This window comes from Coenobita brevimanus, chromosome 78 (genome assembly GCF_032717465.1).
Source record: "Coenobita brevimanus isolate Jiangsu-jjx chromosome 78, ASM3271746v2, whole genome shotgun sequence".
NCBI lineage: Eukaryota > Metazoa > Arthropoda > Malacostraca > Decapoda > Coenobitidae > Coenobita > Coenobita brevimanus.
The window spans coordinates 45,983,950-45,998,253 of record NC_137031.1 but is presented as its reverse complement, the minus strand read 5'-3'; the positions used below and the strand labels follow the sequence as shown (position 1 = coordinate 45,998,253).

Sequence of the window (14,304 nt, the reverse complement as noted above, 5' to 3'; positions counted from 1 at the left end):
GAGAATAATTTGCTTCTGAGAACAATTTGCTTCTACAGTACATTAGTCTGAGTAATTTAGACACAGAATATAATATAACATGGACTATTGAAAGTTACAGTACAGGGAAAGACTGGGACTTAGCAGTAATTGGCTGTCTGCCTTAATGAACCTCGTGCAGTCGACAGGTATAAATCCTTAAGCCTTCATCTCTCTCTCTCTCTCTCTCTCTCTCTCTCTCTCTCTCTCTCTCTCTCTCTCTCAGTGTGATCGACCTATATATATTCATCACCAGCCTGCGTTAGTCCACTGCAGAACAACGATTGCTATTGCTTGTTAGCCTGTGTTATTGTACGTCTCATTTTATATCTGCTTCTGCATCACTTCACCTCTTGACTGGCACTTACCCGATATCCTCCCTGTCATCTGCCTTATGAAAGCCGTGGCTTGACCAAGACCATTTCGGCCTTTTAATTATGGTGATGTATTCTTTCATTTGATTCCATGCCCAGCAATCTCTCCTCTTATTCCACCAAATGATAATTAGTAATATGTTTTCTTTGCTTCTCTCACTGTTCCTCAAATTCATTCTAGGGACTTTCTCAAAACCTTAACGTCTGATGCAGAATTTAGAACAAGGAGTGCACGCAGATTTTCTTATTCAGTACATCGTTTTTGGGTAGAGACAAGTTACCTTCATGTCACTCTCATGCTATAAACTATCCTTTCTATTCCCAGTCCTTGTCAGATTTGGATGTCACCGGACCTGTCTAAACTGCCTACTCATAATATTAATATTCCTTGCCATATTCCAGTACTCTGTCCCCAGTTTACACTTGAAGCAACTGAACTCGACAATTTGGCTTTATCTGGAGTAGGATACGAGGTGTCCCCATCCTGAGAAGCTTAATGGTATCACTATTAACACTCTCAGGATAACATGACTTACGCTTACCTGAATAAAATCGACCGGCGCCAGCTGGAATACGGTACCAAAAAGACACGATATTGAGACGTTATACTATGCTCTTCATGTTCAGACCTACTTTCAGACGGTCCTGATTCACCTCACCTGATTCACTAAACAATTCATTATCAAATCCAAGAGTGTTTTAGACGATTACCGTGTTTGTGTGTGTGTGTACCTGCGTCAATCTAAATCTTACACGTTTCATTTCCCACTAGTTCCTGTTTTGTGTTCTCCCAGCATTACAATTAGGGACCTGGACGTAGCATTAATTATTACGCTTTTATCCAGCTTCGAGTGTCATTGGAGCCTGAGAGTTATCCCCTTTACCACGATTATCCCTTCTTTCGTCTTTATGGCAGTACCACCAAACGATTTCTGAATGGTGCTATTTCTTCACGATAAAGGATGTCATATATCTCTGAACAACTGAAAATCACTACGCACAGAGCTGGTTTTTCGGATGTAATAACTTCAGACTTCAGGTTAGCACTCGTGTGTTTAAGGCACATTCGTACATCATTACCACCAACAAGGATCCGATATATACACTTCATTCTTACTGCTACCAAACGACTTTAACTTATGAGAACACCCAGATTATGCAGACGATAGTAAAACCTGAATTCCCTATCTCGAAAAGTCTCTCCTAAGGTGGATAAAGTTGTGTAAAGATTGCAAGAAAAAAAAAATAAAAATGAACTTGACCTCAACATATAACTATAGACAATCAAAAATATACAGGTACCGAAACATACTTAATTGCACATATACATACACACACAGGTGCAGCCATACACACACGGACTTACATATACCCTCACTTACACTCACATAAAACATACATGGACTCGACTGTAAACAATTAGACACATATAATTTCAGACGCGTACCCACTTGCACACACACATACACATACGGATGCAGACATGTGTGCACGGGCACACACATAACCCCCTCACACACACACACACACACACACACACACACACACACACACACACACACACACACACACACACACACACACACACACACACACACACACACACACAAACGCCCTCCAATGCCTGAACTATATTTACATCGTTATTGCCAGCGAACAGTTTCCATGAAGTGGTTACGGTCTCCACAGAGTTCAAAGTGCAGTTTAATCGCTTAATTTCGTCAGGTGGCCGGTGGCAGGTCTTATTGCGAAGTAGCGTTTGTGTGCGATACCAATTTCACACTTGCGTAAATATTTAAGTGTTATTTTAGTATGTTTGAGTGTGTGTGTGTGTGTGTGTGTGTGTGTGTGTGTGTGTGTGTGTGTTCAGATATAGAGGTAGAAAGATACTTATATACGTATGTGTGTTTGAGTCAGACACAACTATTCAAACAAATGCGTTAGATGGATAGAAATGAAGGCACACAGATAGACAAACAGATAGATAGATAGATAGATCAGTAGACAAACAGATTGACAGATCAGTAGACAAACAAACAGATAGATAGATCAGTAGACAAACAAATAGATAGTGTGAGAGAGGTGTGTGTGTGTTATTGCTCCCAAAGCCTTTCTTTTTGAGTCCCCTTCCCTCATTATTCTGCCTCCCACTAATCTTGTTTGTGACCTCGCCCTCCCTTCCTTTGTCTTCCTCTTCCTTCCTCTTTCTCTCTTCCTCCTTCTTCGTCTTTCGCTCCTCCTCTTCCTCTTTCTGTTTTCGGTACCTGCCCCCACCCCCTCTTCGTGTTTTATTCGTTTATCCTGCTTTCTTCATCCTTGCTTCTCTCCTCTCTTGGCCTCCTCCTCCTCCTCCTCCTCCTCCTCCTCCTCCTCCTCCTCCTCCTCCTCCTCCTCCTTCACCACTTTCCTTTGTGCTCCTTTTCATCATCATCATCATCATCATCATTATCCACATTTCCTTCTTGTTCCTCCCACCCTTCCCCCTCATTCTGTTTTTCTTCCTCTTTCCTTTCTTCTCGTTACGTCTTTCAGTCTCCTCCTGTTTTCCTTCCTTCAGTCTTATTCTTCCCTTTTCTTTCCTCCTTTCTTCCCTGCTCACTTCCCTTTTCCTGTTTCTTGCCTTCTTTCCTGCCTTCTTCCTTCTCTCCTGCTTTTGTTTTATCTTTTTTTCCAGGCCTCCTCTCTCTTTTCCTCATTTCCATTCCACTCATATTGTTCTCCTCCTCCTGCTTTCCTTCCTCCTGTTCCTCCTCCTCTCCTTTGTCCTGTTCCTCCTCCTTTCCTTCCTTTTTCTCCTCTCCTCCAGTCATTTAATCATCTTTTTCCTCTGTTCCTCCCCTCCACCCTTTCTCTCCCTATCACGTTGTCCTCAGAGGAATAACAATAATTAATACACGGTCACTTACCATATAACCCTTCGTAATTTACAGCCACTAATGGACTAAAGTAAATGGCGTACTTGTGTCACACTTTTTTTTTTATTTATCTAAGAAGCAGTCTTGTGTAGTAGTAGTAGTAGTAGTAACAGTAGTAGTAGTAGTAGTAGTGGTGCTGGTAGTAGCAGTAGTAGTAGCAGTAGTAGTAATAGTATTTATTTTATTTTCGTTTTTTTTTTATATCATAGTGTTTCGCCTGTTTGTATTGGAAACATAAGCGATAGCAAAATATTTTCAGGTACATACATTGCCCCTCTCTCTCTCTCTCTCTCTCTCTCTCTCTCTCTCTCTCTCTCTCTCTCTACCAATGTGTCACCTAACGCCACATCCTGTAAGTAGTGACATCAATAAAATGTCTTCTATGTACATTTGTCGTGTACCCAATAGCGACCTCCCCTTCCCCTCCTCCCTCCCTTCCTCCTTCACACAGTTCCTCTCCTCCTCCCCTCTCTCCCTTCCTCACACATTTCCTGTCCTTCTCTCCCTTCCCTACCTTCCTCCAGTATATAGTTCCTTTCTCCTCTCCCTCTTTCATACATTTCCTCCCTTCCCTCCCTCACACATTTCCCCCCTTCCCTTCCTCCCTCATACATATCCTCCCCTCCCATAGAGGTAGGAGTAGGTGAATGTGAGAAAGAGTAAAGTGATGGTCTTTGAGAGAGGTGAAGCCAGTGAATGTACAGTGAGGTTGGATGGTGAGGAGATGGAAAATGTGAGTACGTTTAAGTACTTGGGGAGTGTGATGAGTAGGGATGGAGGTTTGGAGGGTGAAGTGCCTGAAAGGGTACAACAAGGAAGAAAGGTTGCTGGTTCCTTGAAAGCAGTGATAAGAAACAGGGAAGTGAGCAAGGAAGTGAAAAAGTTACTGGATGTCAGTATTGTGATACCAACTCTAACGTATGGAAGTGAAGCTTGGACGTTGCTGGAAGGACACAAGTCAAGAGTGAGAGAAGTGGAAATGAGTTATCTGAGAGGAGCCTGTGGAGTCGCATGGAGAGACAGGCTGACAAATGTGGATATAAAGGAGCATTGTGGTGTGGATGTGGATGTGATAGGAAGCGTTAGGAGGAACACACTGAGGTGGTTTGGCCATGTGGAGAGGATGGAGAGTGAGAGACTGACGAGGAGAGTGTATGTGAGTGAGGTGGAGGGGGGGGGAGGGGGAGGCCAAGGATGAGACGGAGGGATGGAATGGAGAGGTATATGAGAGAGGGGGGTGTGAGTTGGGAGCAGGGCAGTGAAATGGCGGGGGACAGGGCGACGTGCAGGCGATTTGTTTGTGGCCACCCCGTACGGGATTAAGGCGTCTGGCAATAGATAGACAGATAGATAGATCTGTATTTGCGTTCTCATAGGTGATTGTATGTTTTTTCAGGGATACTATATTATCATCATACAAATTTTTCCTATGATTGTGTGTACATTTGTATTCCTCTCTAACTACTGTATTATTTGGCTATTCGCCTCAGGTTGACCTCCATGGCGACCTCGACATAGTTGGCAGAGAGAACAAAGTCACACGAGATAATGCTTATCTGGTCCCACCACCTGGTTTGCAGCCACTGGGTCACATTCCTATTTACCTCATCTGCCATGATTCTCAAACTGCCCAGGTCATCTGTTATCACATCCTCAGCCAGGGGAGTCAGCTGGCCATTCAACTTCCAGGGCGCAGCTGGTGGGCCGTCCACCTCGAAGACATTATACATGTACTCCTCGAGCTGAGAGATTGACTGTGCATTGGCCCATTTACTAGATATCTCCGGCCAGAACAGAGGGTGTGAGTCTGCCTCGTGGTGATCATATATAACGATGAGGGATGCAGGTGTCTGGAGAAGATCAGCCAGTGTTGCATCCCAGGTTAGGTCCCTCGCTGCCATCACCTCCTCTACTACTTCGGTAATAAGCTCGATGCAGCCTGTATGGTGCTCACTGGTCTCAAAGAAAGTAAATCCACTGACCTCGGCAATGACCACTTCTCCGGTACTTTGCACAAATTCCAGAAGTTGCTGCAAGACTTCTCTGAAAGGCCGCCAGACAGTGAGGCCATGAACTACCCAGTAAGGCTCGTCTGGATCACCTGAGAAGTATCCTGCGCGTAAATCAATGTAGCGATTGCCGTACACCAGCTGGTTGTAGATACTCTCGTCCTGGGTGATGGCGTACTTCATAAGCGAGTTATCAGCCAGCTGGGAGTACGGAGTATAGGTCCCGGCGTCGTGAACACCAGGCCAAACAAGATTCCTGAGTGACACCGCACCAATCTGCTCCTTCAGCGCTGACATCCATCTGGGGTGAACCTTGAAGCAATCTATGGCAATGGGAGTATCATCTCGCACGTAAGCCACCCACCAGCCAAGACAAGCACCCTCCATTTGCTCGGTGCTGACAGGAAGGTGCGGGAGTGTGGCGTTAGTGATGAAGTACCCAAAGCTCTCCCTTGGGGTTCTCTGATCGACGGGATTGGACCAGTCTCCGCTCGGATCCTTATCAAAGATCCCTATCCAGTCTCCCTCCATGACGTCCACCACCTCCCAGTTCATCTCCATCTGCCTCTGAGTCGTCTGCCCCTCGGGAGAAGTGGAAGCCAGAGCAGAAACTGTCAGCCACGCACGTGCTTCACCTGTCATTACCAGTAAACATCATCATTATCATCGGTCATTGTCAAAAAAACATCATTGCTCCTTTGTTAACATATTAATCCCCTGAATTACGTGATATCTTTTGTAATTTTGCTCTTGTTTCCTCCAAACGATTTTGTTTAGCTTCGCAAAGGCCTCTCCTACTGAAGGGGCCAGTGCAAGCTATACTCGTATTTAACCTCTCAAGTTCGAAAAGTCTCTCCTAGCCTGAGTAAAAATATCTGACGGTAGCAAGAATGTACAACACTCAATGAATACTTCCTTAAAGCATAGGTGATAAACCTCAACATTTATTTATTTAATTATTTACTCTTTTTTTTTACATGACCCAGAACCCTATTGGCTGGGTCAGTCTCAAGACATCGAATGAGGCGGACGTGGTGGTGGGGTAGAGTTTGAGTGAAATAATATGCTCGGGTATTTTTGAGAAAAGTTTCCCTATTACTCCAATACGTCTGCTTCAAATTTAGGACATGTTTGTCACTTACCTCCCTGGTATAGTATAAAAGAACATCTTCTGTGGGAAAAAAACAGAAAAAATGTCCAGATTCTCTTAACTTAGAAATATTTTCCAACTGAAGAAAGTAAGAAGTATGAGATGTGAGATCTTGGGCAAACTTGTATCTGACTGTGCAGAGTAAAACAAACGTTACCTGCTTTGTGCCACGAAGCCACCAAAGGAATGTAAAGAAATGGGCGTGGTTAGCAAAGAATTGTGTGGTATAGGCTGGAATTTTGGTGGGCAAGAATGTATGCCGTGAAAATTGCTTTTGTAGGGTTCATGGTTTGAGAGCAACAATGATTTACTCAAATATCCTCTAGAAACGAAAGTGTCGGGAAGGGGAGGGTAGAAAGGGCGTGAGACGACAAAGTAATGAGTGGGACTAGCTGGAATAGTGGTTGGGAGGGAACAGGGGCCATGAAAGTATACCCTATGAAAATGAGTAATGGAATGAATGCAGTTAATGTTTATTTCAATGTTTTCTCCAACAAGAGGGACAAGAGACGCTCGCGTTGCTCTCACCTGCCAAACTTCAGCAGGTCGGGAGGAGTGGACAAAAGGCAGAATGAGGACAAATGTTCTTGAGGCCATCAAATAAAAGAAAGCTAGGAGAGCAAAAATATATAAATCAGCTTACTTGAAGAGACCCTTCAACTCCTCCACTACGATGACGTCTTTCATTTTAATCTTGTCCCAGAACGATTTTATTTGGTTTGGAATATTATTTTCGACCTGAATGGGTTACATTCATTTGCAGTTTTACTACCAGAGGATCTCCTGTGCTGAATAAAACTGTCTGGGAATGCATGAATAAACAAGAAAACTACGTCATTGTAAGGAGGAATTAAAAAGACGTGAAGCCTAGGCCAGTCATTACCTACTACAGTATATTGTTATTCGTATGTGACTGCAGGAGTTATCGCAGAGTTTGAAGTGATCGCCCGTTCCGGTCACTTGAATTTCCATGGCTGGTATCTTTTCCGAAACAGTTCTGTTTAACCGTGTCATTCACTTGTATTTTCTTGGGTCGCTTTAAATACAGAATGACAACATCATGATCTCAAGCATCAGCATATAAGATGGCCCCAAATGGCTAAACAGTCAGAGTAAGCAAGATGTCCCTAACAGTGCTTGAGTTTGATGCATGAAAGCTTGTTATTAGCTTGAATTTTTATATGTCGAGTTATTGCTTGAAAATACTGCCTTATTGTTGGTGGGGCACTGCAGAAGGCATCCATATTAAGAAAATAAGCAGGAACGTTTTAACGCCCAACAAGGTTATGTGAATATGTAACTATGTTTGCCTTGCTTCCCAGCCTTTTCGAGGATTCTTAAAATTATTCAAATTTGCTATGGACATAAGCACTGAAATACATCTTAAAGACCATTGAACTTACTCTTGGTGTTATAGGCTGTCACGTTTGAGCCTGAACTTGACCACCATCGCTTGGCTCGTTCAGATGCCCACTTCCACACGCACCTGCCCCTCATCTCGTTGGCTTCCACGGCAACAGAAATGACGTCCGAGGAGAGAAAGAAATCCATGGAGATAATGTTTACTTGATCCCACCAGTCGTGCCTGAACCACTGGGTGACAGGGGTGTTGGTGATGGCCGCCGCGCCCCTCAGTCCACCCCATCGGTTCAATGATACATCCAAAGCAGACGGTGTTAATTCAGTCATGGCCGACCACAGGGAGCCTCTGTTCGCCTGCTGTGGGATCCCCGTGTACATGTAGGATTCTAGGTCTTCGAGAGTGTTGACATCACCCCACAGGTGGTACACTGAAGGCCACAGATACACGGACTGTGACCCTTCCGATGATGGGTAAGTCACTATCAAGCGAGCACCCGTCGTCCATAGCTCGTCCATGATGGGGTCAGGATACAGGTCCTTAGGCGTCATCCAGTTAGCAAAATTCGTCTCCAGTACTTCAATCAGTTCCTTGTGGCGCTCTGGGAAGCCATCAAAACCGTGTGGCAGCCTGTGTATATCAAAAATAACCACCTCATTGGTCTGTCTCATGAAGGAAACGACGTCATCGATGTAGCCTTGCAGAGGAGCAATACGAACCTCCCCATGATTAACGAACAGTTTCTCTTCTGTTTCCGGATAGTAAGCAATTCTCATGTCAACATACCGGACTCCGAACACCAACTGCTCCCAAAGACTCTCATCTTGTGCGAACGTCCAGCGACCGACCACATCAGCAATCGTTCCTGCCGCATAATGATCTGAGGCTCCGGCATCGTGAGTGCCTGGTAATGCAACTTTAGTTAGGTGGGTGTAGCTCAAGTGCGCTTTTTGTGCCTCCAGCCATCGGGGTCTGATCATAAGGCAAGAGGAATAAATTAATACACCATCCCTCACATATCCAGCCCAATACGGCAAGCAGGAATCTCCCACTCCGTCTAGGGTGGTGGGAACAAGGGAACCATTCCACTCCTCGCTCGTCCGAAACATCCCGTCACTTCCCGATGCAGGATTTTGATGCAGCGGAGTTCCCAGCGACTCTGAAGGGTCCTCATTCCAAAGTCCGACAAAGTCCCCCTCCTGTGAGTCCGTTACATCATGCCAGTGCACCTCCAGCCAGCGAATGGTGTGGTTGCCTTCGCTGCCTTGGTCTGCCTCTGAACTAATGGCCACGTACACCCCAGGGTCTGCCAGTCTGCACTCTGTAACAAGGAAGACTACTACATGCAGTGTTACCGGCTTACTGGACGTTAAGAGGGACGGACATGGATACACACACACACACACACACACACACACACACACACACACACACACACACACACACACACACACACACACACACACACACACACACACACACACACACACACACACACACACACACACACACAGAGTAGCCAGATTTCGCCCCTGCATTAACACATCACTCTGCAGCTGACATACCATAATGCAAACTGTCCTGCCGCTGCGCCTGCATTTACATTAGGTAGTCATCACTGCTGTATTCCCAGTGCCAGAAACATGACCAACCTGTCTATTACCCACACACATTGTCACCTTCTTTGAAAAGCTTCAGCTGCCATATCGTCTTATTATCTCGGAGACTCTTCTGCATATGTTATTACGGTCATGAAGCAACATCAAGAACTAAATACACAGAAACACAGACAGTACATATTCCCCCCGTCCCCGTTACATGGTGCCACATTCTCTAATCACAGTCAACCATAATGCCTTCTTACTGTCAGAAAGATTATCCATCATATTTTCCTTTTCCTCCATGAAGCCAAACCATAAACGAATAATAATGACACAGCTAATAAATAATTCTCAAACACCTGTAAGACTTGCATATTGCCATATTAAATTTAAAAAAAATACACCCACTTAAGGAAATACTGCTTATTAATAAGGTATAACATTTTCGGCCTCACTTCGACCCAATTCAGGTATTCTTAGAGACGGAACATATCAGTGAATATATAAAGACAGGCGAGGAGGAGACAGAGGGAGGGGGAGAAAGGGAAAGATGAATAGATATGGAGGGAGAGAAGCAAGCAACGAGATTCCTATACATAGTTAGACAGTAAAGGCCTACGTTAACAGCTTTACAAAGCGGGGTGTCTGATATACTGAATAAAATCATCTCACCAAAAATGTAGCAAAAATAATTGGGGTGTAGAGTATAAACACACACACACACACACACACACACACACACACACACACACACACACACACACACACACACACACACACACACACACACACACACACACACACACATTTATTCCGTGGCAAACAAACACAGACAGACAATTCATATATATTTGTGCAGCACCTCCCCCTCACGCTACTGTCACGACCAGCATTATCAAGGGTGCATTAGGCTTTCCACAGCACTCGGCATAATTAATCAGTATATATTTGCATGGAATTATTCAGCTGATATTGCCTCCGGGTCCATTTGCGTATATCAGCCTCCACACAGCACCTTTTCCACCCTCTGTCTCTTCGTCTCATATGTTACTGTATGCATTAATAACCTAATCCAGCGTGATAATTTGTATTTAAAGACCGTATGCTGAACCTTTAATCGAGAAGTGGACTAAAAACTTTTAATTTATGACCGTCATTTATGGAACACCTGTGGATAGTAAGCACAGCCATGAGCAAAACTTTGCCTACAGTCGTCTGCCAACATCGTGTCCTGTCTAGCATATTTTTTATCACTAAACAACAGACTATCATTCCTTCTCATACTCTGTTGTCGTGTGGTTCATATCGCCAGCACATTGAAACAGTTCATATAGCACCTTCCATTACCACAGCTGGCAGAGAAGTGTCAGCAAACGTTTGCTATTGGCTGTACAGGTAGGCTGCATCTCACATAAGCAGAATGAGGTCAGCCACGACATATGACGGTCGGATACATTCCATCTTCGTCCTGAGCTTTAGAAATTATTGTTAGAAATTGGGAGCTTCCATTCCATGTTGCGATTTAAGGCCTATAATAACTAACCTAGAGTGATTTTTCAACTCCCTTTACATATCAACGCCTCCAACATTTCGGTCTTTATGCCAATAGATCTGGAAAATTACTGAGACTACTAAAACTTTCTCATTGTTAAGGTTACAAACCAGACTTCCCAGCCCCTTGCTATCACCTCTTTTTAGTTACTCGTTGCGAGTCTCAGAGTACGTGGGAGATACAGTATATTGGTATATTTTTCCTCTCTCTGTCTCTCTGTCTCCGTACCGGTATATATATATATATATTCCGACTCACTTTCTCCCTGCAGTGCCATAGTTTTTGTAGTCCTTTCCCCCGTCACTGATTTTAGTTTCTAAGATACTGTAGTTCTTTCACCTTAACTTGATCCAAATTTTCATTCTTTTGCAGGTTATTGCACATACCTCTTTGGCTGAAATAGGCAATACTGCATCTCTACATCCTTCCCATGGCACTTCTTCTTGACTGTCATCACATTCTGGTGTTTATTTTTACAATTCAGCATTCAGGATAGAGAAGATGGCAATATTACGCCAAGTCAAAGTGAAAAAGTATAGCCAGCGAAACATATCTTTCTCTGTCCGCTTCTTCAGTCCCCTTTGATAGTGATCTTGACGAGCGTACGAAATCTTTAATATTAGCATTATTAGATTGTTATCATGGAATCCTTATTGAGCTCCATATCTCTCCAGTGACGTTTACCGTGTTTGGGATTCTTTTGGCTGAGATGCAAACAATTATTTCCTAACAATTTCACTCTACAATAATGTGGTTTCTGTATATAATGTCCTTGTTGTGTGCTGAGATGTATTTCATAGATTTCTTATTAGGTTCTCGTTTTCAGTTACTTAGCTTTTCTTCTTCCATGTCTCCGATTCTGACCATAGACTTTATCATCCGTTGTCTGAGGTCCGCAGTCCTTTATGTGCTACACACCTTCACATGGCACCACATTGGCCCTAATATCCATTTTCCATGTTTATTGCATGGTTCTTTTTCATTCAGGATTGGTGTATCGATATTAGAGGAGATGTTTTTTTTATAAAATATCGGTGTGTTTTGTGAAAGATCAGTAAAGTGTGTTTTAACCACCCAGAGCGAGATAACTCGCATCCTTTCATAAAGCATTTTAACCTTCATATCCTGTATCAACTTGCTTTCAGTCTTCCATAACAAGTTTTTTTTTTTTCCCATATAATAACTATTACTTATTAAACGGTTTCATTTTAAACGCGAGGAGCATATGTAGGAGAGTCCCAACCCTTCTGTTGTTCACTAACGTTATTCGGACACGAAACGCAACGCTTCTGTAAATATTGGCGGTCATATTTATTTTCTGTAGTACTTTTTTACTTGTTCTGTCCACAGCCAGCTACGCATACACTGCCTCAGGCCCTATTCACACTGACCCGGTATTCACCCTGACCTGGTTCACATCCACATTTGCCTGGCGTCTATTCAGAAACCATCTGAAGCTCAGGTTGACTAATTAAGGCTCTCTCTCGCTGGTCTTTTCAGGATATTCTTATTGAAATTCAGGATACGTGGTGCGCACCCCAATCTCGTTAATTATTCACCCTGTATGGTTTAATTCTCTGCAACATATTTTTTTTATGTTGCTGTATATTGCTGGTTATGCTTTGAGCTGGGGAGAAGCGCTAACCATTTCACTGCAGCCATGTTCTTCATTGTTTATTCATGCCATCTACACGATTTTATTCATGTTATATACCCTTTTTGAAAAATCTGAGTTAAATGCTGTTATAACTTATCCATTTCGAAAAGTTTCTCTTGAGCTGAACGAAATGTGTAAATAGCAAAAAAATGAGAGGAGAAAAGAGGAGAAAAAAGAAAAATACATTATCGGGTTTACGAGGTTAATCACCTGTTACATGTGTACTTCTGTTACATGTAGATCTTGAAATTATTATGCTGGCTGCACATAGTACTGGGGGGAAGTGTTAACCGCTGTAGTAAAATGATGTATTCTGTATTTAATGTGGGTGTTTTAAAGGCATGTGAGTGTGTCTTGTAGAAGATCAGGCAGTGAAGAGACTCGAAATAAACTCCATTAACCACTGTCACTAGAAGAAGTCTCAAATGATGATAATAAATGCAAGTAATCGAAAGTAGCAATTTATAAGAGAAAGAAAGATCATTATCATTCAAGTAACAACAAAACACGTCAGAAAAAACATAATGAAACGAGTGAGTCTAGAAATAAGTTTTATATTTGCTCCCATCCATTTCGACAGACCTACCCACTGTCCTCTCAAGCCTCGGTTTTACATCTCTTTTTCCATATACTGTACACGTATTGTTAATCGTCTTTACCATATTACCATCACTATATTCAGTTCTCTTTAACTTGGCCGAAATTTCCCATCTCTCTGTCTTGAGTGCTGATGTATAAGAAAAGCGATCCACTAAAATATGATTGCTGGTCACGAAGATGTGCTATGAAAGCAAAACATTAACACTAAACTACGATTGCTTGCCACGAAAATCTGCAATGAAAAGGGTCTATGGCCATAACATGGTAGAGCGCATTCAGTGCAACATGATAAAAAATCCCTTACCCCTTTTAGCTCAGATGATGGCCAGGTGTAGTCTGGTTGGAGAGTGGATGTGACAAGTAACCAAGGGGACGCATTCTTACATCATTAGTTAAGCCTCATCGATTTTCGTGCAACCACGATTTAGGAAGATGCGGGAGTGGTCCAGTTCCACCAGGTGAACACAAACTGACCGTAGTGACACTGTTCATCGTCAGCGTCGTCATTAATGTTTTCTTAGTTATGTAAGTGGCCCAGTCCCATCAAATGAAAACAAACGGACTTCAGCGAGCGGGGTACAAGAAAAAAGTGAGAATTAATACATACCGTTGACGTGTACTGCCGCAGTGGATGTGATGACAGAGAGCAACACGGCCGCCCCCACCACCAGCCTTGCTAACCACATGGCTCTGGGGAAAGAAGGCAACATGGAGGCTCGTTAATTACACCTCTTTGTCATGTCGTCAAATTTTTATGCTGGACAATATAAACCAAGGCTGAAATAATGAATGGTTGCTAATTAACTTGTGTTGCCCTGCTTCTAAAGGCAATACTACCACTCTAGGGTAAGTGAGAGTAGGCATCTGTCTGCCTCTCCATAATGGGATAAGTAATTTATGACTGTGTATAGATCAAGCAACGAGATCTAACTGTTACTAACACTTTCAAATTGTTATTGACATCACAAAAGAACACCAACAGATAAAGCAGCATAAATTCACGTAAAATTTCACCGACAGAATCGTGCCATAGAAAATACATGAAAACACAGAAATCCCAATGGCAGA

The 14,304-nt window shown here is 43.1% G+C and overlaps 3 protein-coding genes across 3 annotated transcripts in view; all 3 read right to left on the bottom strand.

Moving 5' to 3' along the window:
• Window positions 1-13,922, bottom strand: part of LOC145408831 (uncharacterized) — a 39,099-nt gene extending 25,177 nt beyond the window's left edge. Inside the window, exon 1 of the mRNA XM_080279474.1 lies at window positions 13,844-13,922. Within this exon, the coding sequence (XP_080135600.1) occupies window positions 13,844-13,922 (79 nt within the window). The remainder of the gene's footprint in view (window positions 1-13,843) is intronic.
• LOC145408626 (PI-PLC X domain-containing protein 1-like) lies at window positions 4,777-5,958 on the bottom strand. Its single transcript, XM_080279314.1, has one exon. It carries the CDS (start codon window positions 5,956-5,958, stop codon window positions 4,777-4,779), a length of 1,182 nt encoding a protein of 393 aa, XP_080135440.1.
• On the bottom strand, window positions 7,850-11,256 carry LOC145408625 (PI-PLC X domain-containing protein 2-like). The gene is made up of 2 exons (XM_080279313.1): window positions 11,238-11,256; window positions 7,850-9,147 (listed from the first exon to the last, which is right to left on the bottom strand). The coding sequence occupies exons 1-2, from the start codon at window positions 11,254-11,256 to the stop codon at window positions 7,850-7,852; spliced, it is 1,317 nt and encodes a 438-aa protein (XP_080135439.1).
• Window positions 13,923-14,304: the final 382 nt, after the last annotated feature.